This window comes from Heliangelus exortis, chromosome 11, assembly GCF_036169615.1.
Source record: "Heliangelus exortis chromosome 11, bHelExo1.hap1, whole genome shotgun sequence".
In the NCBI taxonomy this organism is placed as follows: Eukaryota; Metazoa; Chordata; class Aves; order Apodiformes; family Trochilidae; genus Heliangelus; species Heliangelus exortis.
Window position 1 is genome coordinate 17,266,901 of NC_092432.1, and position 15,929 is coordinate 17,282,829.

Sequence of the window (15,929 nt, forward strand, 5' to 3'; positions counted from 1 at the left end):
GCTGAAAGACACAAAGTTGCCTTAGAAATGCAAAGAGCAGTATAACTCCAAATGCATTATAGAGCATTCCAGAATTTCGTTATTTTTACTCAAACAGCCTCTATGGTTTTATGTATTTTTGAGACTTGAATGCAGTTCCAATCTACAACAATCAATGAAATGCTGCATCATAACAATCTACCTAAAATGTCTACTTTTCAACATAAAGAAACAGCTATATGAAAACACAAGTCTTATTTATAACTAAATGGCACTTTCTTGTGCTTAAGAAAACTAAGCAAAATCTCATATGCCAGCTAACATCAGATAAATGGCAACAAATTTTTCTTCAGTACATATATAAAACCTGGACCAAGTATTTCTTCTCTGCTCTTCTGGACTGCAAATACAGATTCTGCAGTACGTGGTTAGGTGGTGTTGTCAGTAACTACATTTTAAATGTACAGAAAAATTGTCCAGAGATTAAAACTCATCAGGATGAATGTAAAACCTCTGTGTTCTCACACTATCCCTGGAGAGAGGCTGGGAAACACCACCTGGAATAAATTATTAATAGGCATCTTGGACACTGGTACCTACACTTTTTTAAGTATCATGAAAAAGCATTGCACCTACAAGACAGACATTGCACACAATTATAAAATTGAACAAAAACTACATAGGCAGTTGCCCTAAGATATTAGCTATCTTTTCCCAATATTTCTCACTGTTATACTTACTGAACTGTAAATTGTGGACTGGCTTTTGCCAGGGCCACTGAAGTTTCACATGATCTTCTATATCCACCATTTAACCAGCAATCAAAACACAAATAAATAAGTGATTGAAGAACATTAAAAGACAGCATCCAGTAACAAATTATTAGGAGTATAATATGTACAAACCAAATGGTATATACTCAGATGAAGACTCTCAGCAAGAATCCTCTGCCCAGCTTGGGCACTGTGTTTCATTGAATAATGCCAGCTACTGTAGAGAATCCAAATCAGAAATAAAGTAAAGGGATTTATAAAAGTGAAGTTAGACAGACTTGAGTAGGTTAAGGAATAGTGTAAGATTTCTTACAGGTTAAAAAAACCCACAACACAAACCAAAAAATTGCCTTTGTGTCCACTGGTAAAATAAATAAATATCAGAGGCTTAACCTGCAAAGACTTTCACTACATAACAGGATATATACAGTTTATGTACAAGCAAAAAAAAAAGTGCTGAAATAGGTTAACATGGTTTCCTTTACTACATAAATCTAGAAATATCTAAATGAAAACTCAGAGATGGATCTAACAGTGAAAATAGAGTAAATGAGCTGTTAGGACTCATTTCAGGTACACGTTTCTACAATTTCCCATTTTCTATTTTCCGTAAAAAAATGCATTCTTGATGTTTCATTTTAGCCAATGTACACACACAATACAGAGTATGTTTGTTTATATTATTTTTGAAATCGTGTATTTCTAAAACGTACATGTATTTATCAGACATTATTATTTATTAATGAAACATAATAATTCGTAGAGAATGCAATTTACTAGTCCTTTTGTACATTTAAGCAGCTTTGCTTGTGTACTTAAAGTGAATAGGAAGCAAAGGTTTGTTTGCACTCTCCATCTCTAGGTATCACCAGTATTCACTTTTGGATTTACAATTATTACCATGCCCTTCCACAATCTTCTATCCACATCTAAACTTAAGGCTCGTGAGCTTCCAAAATTCTTTATCAAACAATCTGAAGATGGACACTAACCCACATCTATAAGTTTAAACCCAATTATCAAACAATCTCTAAATATAGAAAGACTATTAAAGGACCAGCTGGCATTTTAAAATGATGAAAGCCAATACTGTTCTTTGGCACCAGCACTAGCTGGTGTTGCTAAGCTACTACTGCTGCCCAGACAGTTATACAGCATCAGGTATTTAACTCATGCAGGCCAGTGGTCTGAAGAAAAAATAAAACCAAAACAAAGCAGCACCAAAAAAACCCAACCAAAAACAACAAACCACAAACAACAACAAAATCCACAAAACCCAAACACTCAAAATGCATTTTTATACCACTGAAATTCAAATCTTACCATCTGAGTCATGAAGCATAACTTAGCTGGTGTACATGGTCAAATGATGACATACAGAGAAAAACTATTAGCTTTTGGTGCTATTTTGGAGTCCATGTTATTCTTAGTTGGTCTGTTGATTTGCTTTGCTTTGTTGCTATAATGAAATTATAACACAGGTGAATGTTACATTCATGCATTTTCTTAGCTTTTGATGTGTGAACTTTGATTTTTGTCAAGTAAGTTCCTTACTAAAAACCAAAAGGATGTCCTGCACCAACAGGGAATAGCAACTGGAAAAAAGCTACCAGGAAGTACTAGAATTTTTTTGACAATTAGAATAGAGCCTATGAAAATAATGTTACTTAGTAAGTAATCCCTGTTCAAGAAAACTCTTTTTGAGTTTCTGGCTGTTTCCATGAGGTTATACTATCTAGTCTTTTCCTAATTCTCTCATCACTGATCACACCTGTGATTTGCAGCCTCCAAATCCAAACCTGCATTTTTTTTTCATAAAGTAACCTACCTAGCTCAAGTACCACCAATATCCTGTTTAATAAACCAAGCATATTTAAAATTTGAAAGCTTCCAAATACCTTGCTAATCACAGACATTACCTCCATAGTGCTTCTTCTCTGGCTTGATTTAATTTTTATTTAGGACATTTATCTTATGCCCTTAGCAAAGCTATGTCACTTGGAAGTCAGCCTTTTATCTCTGTTGGTGCAGGAGGAGATAATTCTAGTGGTAGAAGACAACTCTAACCTCTAAAGAATCCTATCCTTTTCACTATACTCTGTAAGCACAAATTTCATGACTGTGATCTTTCTTGACTTCTTCAAATGATGAGGCTAGGATCATTATAACAAAAAATTAAAAGTTGAATACTTAATGGATTTGGGTTTTTTGGTTTTGGTGGGTTTTTTCCCCTATGTTGAATGCACAACCAGTTGAGAAAATTATAATGAAAAATATTAACCCATTTTTTTGCTATCAAACAGTCCAGAATTATCACATATTACCCTGCAGACTTTTGCCTGATAAACAATTTAAACAAAGGAGCTGAACAATGAAAACAAGAGCAATGGAAAAGCTCGTATGTCCACAGAACATGACAGAAACACTGCATATTGATTGGACACTTTGTACCTGCCTTCAAACACACATAAGGTCGCTGTGAGCCAGGAGTCCATGTAACCTGACAAAAACATCAATTCACAACTCCTGGCTTCACAACACAGGGACTGGACATCATTACTTTCATAGATAAAAAAAGTTACTGTTGAAGTTAGGTGATATTCTCACCTAATCAAGAAAAAACATTTAAACCATTTTCCAGCTCTAACCAAACTTTTCTGGAAAAAGTAACCTTCAGTTTGGAGGAAAAAAACCTTCCATGAGCAACCTCAAAAGATCATCATGTTCTACAAATCTGCACTATACGTATATGTATGTGTACACAGACAAAAAACCCAAAACCAACCAACTGAAAAAAAAAAACCAGAACAAAAAAACCCAACCTCTCCAAACCAAAAACAATCCACAATATAACTAAAAAAACCACAAACCAACAATACAGAACTTTGTAGAAAATATTTTTAAATTTAAGAGAGTTACTGCTATATGTTTGCAGTTCCACAGGATTATAAACAATGAGGCTGTACATCTACTAATACTGCTATTCTAATCCTAGTATTTTTATGGTAATATTCCTTGCATTATCTGTTAATACACTGCCTAAAGGCTTGCTACACATCACTGGATCAGTGAAACACAAGTATACTGACTCTGAAACATTATATTTATTTTTAAAAGGTATAGACAGGTTAGGTTAGAAAATGTTTCAATTTCTCAGACAAAAAGTGGCAAGAACTCATCAGTATTATGATTACAGTTCTCAGCATGCTTGTACAACCTTGTTATCCAACGGCATGGCATGTTTATAGCTTACTAAAACAACTGATCTTCACTTGGCAGATACCAAAATACAGAAGGAACAGATAGAATGTTTCTTAAGAAAGCACTTTTGGGATTAAGGGGGTGTGAATCCTGTCTGAGAACACAATATTTGCTTATTCTCATCTTCCCACTCTTCAGGCATTTCAAATGGCATTTGGGGGAGCAAACATTTCTCCCTGTTAAGCAATATAAGCATTCTTTAATAGACACAAAATACACAATTTTATCTACTAAAAATACATTTTATTGTCTTACACTGAAGTTATTAAAAGTTAGTGCCTGCTTCTGAGAAACCCAGTAAAACAAACACCATCCAATTATAACTTTATGCTCTCCGATAGATACATGAACTATCTTCATCCTGAGAAAGATCTCACCTTGAAACTACCCTGCAAACTTCTATTTGTCTATTTCAAACTATTCCTTGGTAATTTAATTAGAAAAGAATGGAATCCTTTTTTTTACAGATCCATGTCTGTAAAACGTAAATAATCTCCCATTCTCCAGGCTGCTCTCCTCAAAAAGTAATTTTTATTTCATCTAAAGGATCATTAAATGTATTTGTATCATCAAAACTCTCATTTCCACAAGACTCCAATGATTAATATAATCATTTTGCATTACTGTTAATCTTCAGGCTACTTCTAGGCCTCTAACAAATATAATTACACTGTCTGCTGAATTTTCTGCTTTTAGAAAACAGAACACTTCACAAATTATATTATTTTTAAGCATAAGCTTTTTACATGCTATTCACCTTTAGCATTTTCTATAGTCTACACTGTTAGTCAGAACTTCACATCCTTCTGCTTTTTTTCATCCTGGAGGACCGCCTCTAACTTAAGACTTAATATAACTCAAATGCAGAAACAATCTCCAACAGATTTATGGTTGAACTTTACAACGGGAAAGACTACAAAGAACCACCTTTGCAGCAGACGGTGACTCATGAAATTGCTTATATTTGGCACTTATACTGCAGGCAAAGGAGATAAAAAACATTTTAAACCACAATTTTATCTGTTTTACGGTGAACATACTGAAGGAAGATACCAAAAGTACTTCTAGACCTTTCTGAAACACGGAAACATGGCTTAAAATATAGCTCAAATTCTTCAATGAGCTAGTTTTCACAAATTTGGGCAACAGCCCATTAGAACATTTTTCTAGAGCATTCAATTTGGCATCTGATTCTTTTTCCTGATTAAGTCAATTGCAGTATATACAAAGAAGTACATTTTTGGGGACCTGTACAGTTCCTAAATATACCACAATATAAAGAAAAAAATCTAATTAATTCTTAACTTCCAGGAGCTCTTAAGTTAAGCACATGTACACTTAACATGTGAAAAACTCATTCCTCGCACACCCATCTTTTTTCATTGCTTTTATAAATCATAACAGACATGGAAGAAAGGAAGATTTCTGAATACCAAAAAATAATCACAGTGCAACAAAAAAACCAAACCAGCGTGTGCAACAACATTCAAGTTTGAAAAGCAATTGTGACTCTCAAACTGACTCCTTTTTTCCCACCACTTTTTATTTTCTCTGTTTTCGAAATATCTTAATTAATCAGATAATGTGAGATAATTGCTTGTTGTTATTTGGGAACCAACCACCTGATCCAGACCTCAGTTAACCCCAAACAATACATACATTAAGGCAAGCTTTTAAGCTGCCAGGACACATAAATGAACTGTCAAGTGGAAGGACACCTGCAGTTTGTCTAGTGGTGAAATATAGTTCCTCAAGCAAACAGAGCACTGCTTCAGATGAAGGTTCAAAGTCAGAAATAGAAAATGGTTTTGCTTCTTTCTGCCTTCCTTCTAGTTACTCCAGATTAACAACACAATGAAGGACATAATTGAACACTTCAGACAACTCTCATCTAGAACTGATGGATATTGCCAGTGAGGATGACTTCTCCTAATGGCTGATTTGATACCCAGGCTTTCAGACATTCAACTCAGAGTAAGTTAGGTTAAGTATGATAAGCATGTGGTACACGGTAGACAGCAAAATGTCACTCTGATGTTGGTTACTTATTATCTGTATAACCCTTTATTGTTTGTACTGTCATTATTGCTTCTACAGTAAGGATTCCTCTCCACCCAAAGTGGAAATATCACATACCAACAGCAATTAGTCTGTCAAATCACAATACCAGTTTTTTAAAACCTCAAAGCTGCACTATTTATACTAATTGGCTAGCAAGATAGTCTTTACTGAATAAATGTGAACTTTAGAAGCAGATACAACTTCTTGACTACTGTTGCTAGTTGCTGCATGCTGTAATGGTATTTCAAAGGATCTCAAAGTTGAGTCTGATGGAGAAGGTTTATTTCAAATCTGTGACCTGATTTCATGAGGAAGGAAGGGAAATTTTTACGTTGAGCATAAAAAATTCTGAAATTACTTGCTAAATTTTTTAGGCCCAGAATAATCCTTGTTACACTAATATAAATAGGACAAGAGGTGTGTTTCAAGAGGTCTTAAAAAAGGATAATGTATCCTCTTGTGCCAGAATAACCATAAAGAACTGGATGACTTAGGCCTATATATTATATCTGACTTGTGCCTACCATAGAAATATTACTAAACATAGAAATATTACTAAACCATGACTGCTGCAATTCCTTCCTTCATGCATAGAAGGCAACAAAGGAAAATTTTTAACACTATCTAAATCCATACAATGATATGAAGGAGAAAATGTGCACCTGCCACCTTATCTGTCCTCTCTTCCTGTCTAGTCTGCTCTACTCTCTCTCCATACCATGTCGCAGGTTTTGTGGTAGCAGTGTCAGAGATGAGCCAGAGACATCACACACTCCACGTAAGAGATCCATCCCTATACGTACAGACACAGTGATAATGATTCAGACACAGTGAGAGAACATACATGATCAGAACTAAAGCACTTGATACGGAAGCATCCAGAGATTACAAAAAAATTACCATGATAAATTATACTGAGGAGAGGACTTAAGTTCCAAAAGCACAATTAAGTACTTTTAATGGAATTAGGAACACGCTGTTCTTAAAAATCCAGACTGTGGCCTCTGGTTTATGGGGTAGAGACTCTAATTCTGTGACTTTGATGAAGAGAGAAGGCTTAGCTTTGGGGCATTTTTATCTTAAAAATACTGCCTATGCTTACATTATGATGCTCTAAATGTTTAAATAACACTCAATTATAAATTCCCCAGGTCTGTCTCATTTACATAGTATTCATTTAAAGCAGTGATTAATCCCATAAGGAAGAGTGTGCATATATATACACACCACACTATATTCTGCTTCTAGAAAGACTACCTTTCTTTAAATAACCCACTGAAATATTTATACTCCTGTAAGCTATGTATTTTCAGACAGTTCACATATAAGAGTCCCATTTCTCTTCTGCCCTTTTATTCCAGGAGTGAGGAGAAAAATGAAACATGAAAGAATAGCCAATTAAGTATGACAATTCACAACTCATTCCTTAATAAGTTGCAACATAACAACTAAAATGGAGGTGTAATAAGTTCAGCAGCTGCCAATGACTGGATAATTGACCTTGGAAATTCCCACTTCAACTAAGCTACTTACCTATTCCTAAATTTCTCGACAGACTATAACTGTTCCACACAGATGGTTGTTCCAAGTTTCAGTATCTTCTGTCTCAACAACAAACACTCACACATTTCCAGCATAACATAATGTCTGGAAAGGACAATCATAATTCAGAGAATATATTTCATCCCTAAAGAGACTGAGAGATACCCCCATCTTTCTAATTCAAATTAAAAAAACAAAACAAAACTATCTTCCGCTGACAGCACTAAGAGATGTACTTGTAATATTTTTATTCTGCAATCTGGCTGCCGAGAGAAAAATAAAGACTTCAAAACCCAGGTAATTTATACAGGTTTAGGAAAAAAAAAAAAAAGCTATTTCTTCCCAGAAGACTGGAAACCTCCCTTCCCATGCCATAATAGGGCATTTTTGCTTTTTCAACTATTCCTTCTTGTAACACAGGAAATTTTATAATTAGTTTGATTAAGTGCTTCTCAGCTTCACAAGACTTAGGCAACAGAATATACTGAGAAGGAATAAAAGCTGTTTGCCTCATGAAATAAACAATGCTGACTTCCATGAGTTCACTATTTTTCAGTGCATCGAAGACAAGAAAACTCAAGGTTACACTTGGCCCAAAATCCTCAGGAAGTCACAAATGATACTTCTAACATGCAAAATTTGAATATTTAAAAGAACAGCATCTTGTAACCCATTGTTCATCTTTCCAGCTAATCTGCTATCCGTCCATATGGATATGGACACAGCATTTTCACCCATGAATCCACTTGTTCCAAAATTCTGCCTTACACATGTATTCTGGAAAGCTCAGAGAACGGACCCAAGGCTTCTAACTCTTTTTTATTATATGATGCATATGACCTCTTACACCAACATCACAGGTTTCAGCTGGAAACTAATTGGCTATAGCAGCCGTGTTTCATTTTTTGGTCTGTTACACAATATTGTCACAATGTATAAATCAAGAATGCTATTTTGTGACTATCAAACTAAAACATACCATGATTTTTTTCACCAGACTCAGTGGTTATTTATGTATTGGAAAGGAAACAGTGAATAGGCAAAAGACAGGTTAAAAAAATAACTTGTAAGATTTTTGAGTTGATGGATTTCCTGGTCTTCTAAATTTCATCAATGTGAAGCAAGGAACATCAAGGTAACTGTTCTAGTGTGGGTGAGGTATTGTCTTTCAGGAGTGACATAAAATCTTCAACAGTGACATAGGGCAACTAATTCCACTTGCTCCTTGAATCCAACTCTATTTAACAATCTGCATCAGACATCTGGTAAGTCTCCTGAGGAGGAAACCTTCTTCAATGCAAAAATTTACCTAGCCAGTTCCCAAAACAGCAATACCAACTACTTCCAAAAGAAGACTGAAAGAATTTGAGTATTTACAGGTACAAAACATTGTCTGAACCAGAATCAAATTTTACAGAACAAACTGTCTATGATCAACTAATTGTCATGGTCATGAAGTCCACACATTTGAAATCTACCATTAGAACAATCATTTACTGAGAAGGGATGTGGTCAGATAATCTTACCAGATAGTTTATGACATCTCTGTGGTTGCAACACCAGCAATGTTTCTAATTAGGCAAATTTCAGAAAAAAAACCACCTAACAACAACAGGTTGGATGTGAAAGCTACAAAGTCAGTATATGCAATATGTATCAATACTAGCAGTAAATTTACTTTCTCTCACACAGCTTAGCTCTACTTTCACAATAAAAAACCCTGTTTGCAGCAAGCTTTTCATACAAGCTAATGTTCATTCCCCTAAGCTACAAATACTATCACTGTTACCTCCTTTATGTCCCCCGACTATCCACAAGCATTAATAGAAAACCCAGAAAAGAGGAAAGGATGAATGAAAAAAAATAGTCTGCATCTGAAATGGAGAAGAGATAAACACCCATAGCTGCTGATAAATCATCTTTTTTGTAATCTCCCTTTCACTTTCACAATGACACCACACATGAACATGGTAAAACAATCTGCTGCAGGTAAGGAACTATCACAGTCACAGACTAGTAGAAGCCTTTAAAAAGTTAGCTCCCTCTATGCACAGGAATTTAAACCTATTTTGTACAATGTCACTGAAGAATACAAAAAAGCTTCTTCACTCAGCTTTCTGTTAATAATGAGGACAAGTATATAAGGTATTTCATATGACAGGGAAGTTTGGTTTGAGTTTACCTTGACAATTCCCCTATATACGTTTCCCTTTTCAAAGAACACAAAAAGCATGTATGTCATGAACCCTGAAGATATACTCTATGAAAGTTGCTTTTAAAACATATTACTTAATCTGTTTTGAACATGGGATATGGATGAAAAGAGACAGACCTGAGAAGAAACTTAATGAAGAGTCAGAACAAGATTTCCCAGCAACACACTTCTACACAAGAATACAACTATCATCAAATAATTATATATAAAAGAGATAGCTTGTACTTCGATGTATGTTCTTATAAGATTTCTAGTGCCATAGTATGATTTTAGAAACCTGGGTAATCTTACAATTTAACTTACAATTTTATTAATGCTTTTCTATACTTGAGACAACTCCAGTCTCTGAGGCTAGTAATTTTCTCAGATCAAGGCAGGGCAGGAGAAGGATCTTAATGCCAGCTTTCTAAATAGTTTCAAGAAATGACTGCAAAGAGCAGCATGTGCTTTTGGAGTCACACTAATGGGTCCATCAGGCCTGCAGTTCACTAGTGTTGTAACACTGCTACAGTTACCATAAACCTTAAGCACACTTAGCTGAAGCATTAAAATCAACCATTACAGGTACAAAGCCTGTTAACTTCAAATTGCCCTTTAGAATCCAAGCCATACAACCAAGAGTGAAGAAATATTTTCTCATATGCCAGCACCACTGGAAATATAGGAAAGACAAAGAACCTTGTCACTGCTTACACTTGCAGGAAAAGTTTCTGTGATCTACCAGAACAGCCTAATCTTCAGAGCTATCCTTCCATGATCAAAATGAGGCCAATATTCAGTTCTTCATGTACTTAAAAATATCGAAGATGCAATGTTCACATACCTTATATAAAAAGCATATTCTTTTACACAACTGGAGACGCCAAGAATGAAACTGCCAGTTCTCTGAATGAAAGACTGCCTAGCATTTCACAACTTGATGATGATTTCTGCCTAAGGAGAGAATCAACCAGTGCCTGCCCATCTAACCCCAAATTCCCTCAAGCTCAGTGAGGTTGACTCTCATAAATTACCTTAAAATATCTTAATACAAAATATATATGAAAGCATTTTTTTTCTTTTCTTATTATAATACTGTAGAAGATAAAGAAAAATTGTTTAAATTCTTAAAAAAAAAAAGACCTGAATTCTTCCAAGTTTTATGGAAATTATGGTGCCTTGTTCTTTAAATAAGATCTCATTGGTACAGTCACTTGATTTGAATTTTTAAAAAAGCAAAAAATAAGACCCTTTCTTATATTTGATTAGGAAGTTTCCTGTGAGTAGTGGGATACGCAGTGTGGGACGGGCTTATTTTGGTTTCTTTCATCAGCCAGAATTTTACAAAAAACAGGAAATTATTTTCAAAAAGTAAACTCTTAATTTAGGAAACAATGTATACCTGACCCATTATAATAACATAGGACAGTAAGACCTTCTAGTCAACAGTCTTAGCGTTTTCCCTGTGTTTTCTATCCATTCACTCTACAAGCAGGAATCATGGTTTCTTCACCATGATGAGCAAGTAATACTGACATAATTTAACTGGAAAACATACTTTTCTATGGGTTACAACACATAGAGAGAAGATGAGAAGACATCCACAATCAGAAAAACAGCATATATTACAGCATACGGATAACATCCAAAAGCCAAGTTTCCAGAAGCTGAGGAATATTCAGCTATTACTGAAACAGTTTGCTTGTTAAGCACAACTATCAGCTGTGTACATTCCTGCTTCATATCTCAAGATAAGAAGTCAAATCTGCCTAAGGTGTGGTATTTCAGTAAGCAAATTAATATGTAAGCAGACAGATTGTTAATTTAAGTCATACCTCATCACAATGAAAAGTCACATATTAACTTGAAGACATCCAGTCTCAGAAGAATTGTTATTACAATATCAAGGCTCCTAGAACAAACTGATGTTTAAGGTTTACAAGAAGTCCCAAAACCAAAGAAAAATATCTAAACGATTAATTCAAAACTGCTCTTCTGCTCTGAAGGACTCAAAAAAATTAGAGAAGATGCTGCATAAGAGCATATTAAACAGTTATTTTTTAAATTACACCAATTCTGCCACATGCTCAGAACTACATAACCTAAATAATTAATCTTACAATTTTGGTTTTTAATGAGCAATTTCAAAGCCAAAAACTCTGGTCCATTAAAAGAACTGACATACTTGAAACAAATAGCATATTAAATTAAATTGAGCATATCTTCACCAATAAAGCAGACTCTGCTACTAGGGCTCTCAGAAATGTCTAATTCTTCATAACTGTCAAATACCATTTCACTACTTATGAGAGAAGCATCCATAAACCAGTATTATACTAATGGATCCATGTGTGCACTGCATCCATACACACCTGCAAACACTGATAATCATCACTGAGTGAGGCTGCGTGAGTAACAATTTTTTTTTTTTTTTAACTTACACAAGTAGGGCACAATGGAAAGTGGACAAGAAAATCACAAAAGAGTAAAGAGAATCTGTATTTGGGCATTTGTGCACAGAATAAACGAGCTCTTTCATCAGATCCCCAGTCCTGTGGGACCAACAAATAGTCTCTCCCAGGGGGCTCGTCACAGCCCCTCTCGTGGCAGGTCTTTTGGTTGCCCCACAGCCTCAGGCTTTTCCAGCCTTCCTGGTGCACTCGCACTCTCCTCAGCAGGGAGATCTTCAACGCCATGTGTTGCGTGTACCTTAAAACCAGCTTCTGCTGCGCTTATTCTATTACCTTCAGGACAAGGTAGCTCGCGGCTACGAGTACAGCCCCGCGCCGAGACCTTGAGAAACGGCCGACACCTCAAGGTGAGCCCAGGTCGGAGCCGGTACAAAAGACGGCAGAGACAGCAACAGCGGCCCCCGAGAGCCACGCCAACCGCTGAGGCGATGCCAAACGTTAATTTGTGATCCCAACTTTCATCTGCCAAACCACCCTGGCTAACCCTTCCAAAAGATGCAACAAAGCACCGTCACACCGCTACCGACCTCAGAGATTGGCTGGAACGGAGGAAGCACCAGAACCATACCGAAAACGGCGTAGCCGAACTAATTTCTCACCTGACGGCCACCCGGCCCCGCGCCCACAGGCGGAGGACCGGGAAAGGAGGCTCGGCCTCCAGCTCCGCTCCTCAGGACCGCCGGGGGGGCTGAGGAAAGGGTCCCGAAATCGGCGCCGCCTCCGCCTCACACCTGTCGGCGCGAGCTCGCAGCCCTCAGGCGCTGCTGGCGGCCCCACGGCGCGTGCCTGGTAGCGACCGTTGGGCCCGGCTAACGGCTGCGGGGGCGCGTGGCTGCGCCTCCACGCACACATACGGACACGGACACACACGGACACGGACACAGCCCCGCCGCTTCCCGCGCGCCCCCGCACTCACCGAGAAGCCGGCCCAGAAGGGGCAGGAGTGGCGGACACGGGCCGAGGTGGTGAGCGCCAGGGCGGCGAAGCTGACGGCCACGATGAGGCAGCCGAGCACCATCTGCGTGACCCCCAGGGCCAGCATGGCCCGCGAGCGGGCGCGGTGCTCGCGCAAGCGGGACAGGCTGCGGGACAGCGCCGTGGGGCTGAGGGCGCGCGCCCCGCCGGGGGCCCGCACCGCACCGCCCGCAGGCATCCTCCGCCGGGCCCCTCACGGAGCGGCCGGGCGGCACCGCCTCCTCCTGCGCCCCGCAGGGCAGCCAGCCGCGGGCGCTGCAGGGCGGCGGGCAGCCGCGGCGCATGGAGGTGCAGCTACCCCGCCGCCCGGGGCGGCCCGCGCTCCCCCGGACGGAGGACAGCGGCCGGCGAGCAGGGCGGGAGAGGGACAGCCACCGCCGCCTCCTCTCCCCGCTGCCGGCACGGCCAAGGGGGCGGGGGGGATTGGCTCGCCCTCTGCCGCCGGCGGGGGCGGCCCCGGCTGCGGCCCGGCCCCGGCGGCGCTGGCTGAGCGCACGCACGGCCAGAACCGCAGCCCCTCTTGCCGGTCTGCCGCGGCTGCCGTTTCCCCGCGGAGGGAGGAGGGGAGGGTAGAGGCAGGGAGGGAGAGGGGGAAGGGTTGTTTACGGCCAATGGCGGGCGGAGGCAGCGGCAAGGAGGATCAGCGCCGGCGGCCCTGCGGAGAGAGCGGCGAGGACTCGGCGGCGAGGCCCAGCCCCGCCCGGGGTGCCCCCAGCACCGGGACAGCGCCGAGCCGCGGCGTGCGGGAGGCGGCGGCCGCCCCTCTCTGCCAGCCGCCGGGCTGGGCCGGGCTACGGTGCGCCTGGCCACCGAAGGCACAATCACTGGCACCTGGGCTTTGTGCAGCGGGCACATTGGCAGCTAATGCCTCCGCCCCCTCCGCTCTAGGTCAGCGTCCAGCGGTGGAAGAAGGGAGTCGTTCTTAGTGCTATGCAAACCCCACAGTGCTCAGGGTCATTTTAACAATTCTTCTTTCCTACCCCCCACCGAACTACAACCAAGCCTCAGCTTACAGCATCTTCCCTACCAAAAATATAAAAGCCACCAGAATAAGCCACTATTTATGAAAACTTGCCTGCCCAGCTGCTGCTCATGATAACAATACTCAGCATGAGAAGGCTACCCCACAACACCCGAATCACATTAAGGAGCCAGGTTTCTGCAGATGGAAAATCACAGTGCACAGATGGAAAATAACCAGCTGCCTGCAAACATCTAGGCCTACTTGTGAAAAACACACCAAGCAAAAAAACAGTAACACTATCTCACTATCTGCCAGTAAAACAGGAAAACTACTCCATAGTGAATATTTGTAGCACCATAATTGGCTATATCAGTATAATTTTTAAATATACAAATTGGTATGTGTAGTCTACATATCTGTAATACTTCAAGATCTCTAAAAAAAAAAAAAAAAAAGAAAAAAATCAATTATCCTAAGCACAACTTTAAACCAGGCTTCTATTTTGGTTCATGAGGTCCTCCCTTTTCTTTCAAGAACTCTTCTTTGCATAAAATTTGTTTCACAGGTAAGTGGTAGTGGGGAAGCCTGCCTTGACCGGAAAGCATCAGAAGATTAGGTTCCCTCTTTTTATATAACACTAAGTTATTTTACTCTTAACAGGGAAAAAAAACCCAAAAACAATCCAAAAACACCGTGCCACAATACAGGGGAAAATAGCAGGCAATAGAGCTGCTGTAACCTCACCACAGCTAAAATATTACTCCAACACATGTGCAAGTAATATTTTAAACAGATGCAAAGCACACCTGACAAAACTCTGCATTGAAGACACAGCTGTTTTGCCAGATTTTTTACTAATGCAGGATAGCACTAAACTAACACTACTAGTAATGAAGAGGTAGTTTGCAATGTTTTAGTTATTCAGACTGACCATGAACCCAATGGCAGCCAGTTAGAGACAAACCTCCACACCTTCCCCTTATCCCAGTACTCAGCCTCAGCTCCTGTTCCTGAACTGACTGCTGGCACAGGCTGGCTACATCCCCTCTGAAAGCCCAGATGGAAGAGCTACATATGGAGAGGTTAAGATGTATGATACCAGATCACACAATTTTTGTTCATACCAGTTCACATTAAGTTCCACTTGTTTTTAATCAAGTAGAACTATTTGGTATTCAACATTGTAAATATTACTTCAAAGTATACCTTCCAAAGGCAAGGAAAAGCCTATGTCACAGTTACTCTGCCACACAGAAAAGGGATTAGCAAAGGGAAACAAAACCAAGAACCAAACTGAACCTGTGCAGTCTTCATGATTAAGCAGCCCATTCCCAAACCAGACAGAATTGCTTAAGGTTATTCAAAAGCAAGACAGTTAGAAACCTCATAAAGAATCAATATTTAAACCTCTGTCTGGGTGCACTCATTCAGAAGTAAAATGGCCTCAGGTCTTGGAGAAACCAGGACACATTACACTGGGGTAATATCTCACCAACTCCCTGTGCTGATACTATTGTGTGCATTAAGTGCAAAGCAATTTATTTCTATTTCCAGGGACTTTTTTAACTGGCACAAACCAAAGAAGTCTACATTTGCAGACAGAGGATGATCTGGCATTGCAATCCACATACTCATCTGCTGTCCATGAACTTCCCCCCATATGAGGGGAAGCTCGTGGGTAATCAACGTGCATACTTCTTCCAATATGG

The 15,929-nt window shown here is 39.5% G+C and overlaps 1 protein-coding gene across 10 annotated transcripts in view; it reads right to left on the minus strand.

Annotated features, from left to right (window-relative positions):
- Positions 1–15,929, minus strand: part of ENTREP2 (endosomal transmembrane epsin interactor 2) — a 111,723-nt gene that overhangs the window by 84,368 nt on the left and 11,426 nt on the right. For 2 of the 10 annotated variants that reach the window (XR_011728071.1, XM_071754976.1), the window contains exon 1: positions 13,198–14,001. The exons of 4 other annotated variants lie outside the window; for them this stretch is intronic. Coding sequence is in view for 3 of the 6 variants with exons in the window: in XM_071754976.1 (XP_071611077.1) it covers positions 13,198–13,434 (237 nt within the window). In the remaining 3 variants the exon portion in view is untranslated. Of the gene's footprint in view, positions 1–12,880; positions 13,014–13,197; positions 14,002–15,929 lie in introns of those variants that run through there. 4 more of the 10 variants (XM_071754980.1, XM_071754974.1, XM_071754982.1 and 1 more) reach the window with 3 other exon arrangements.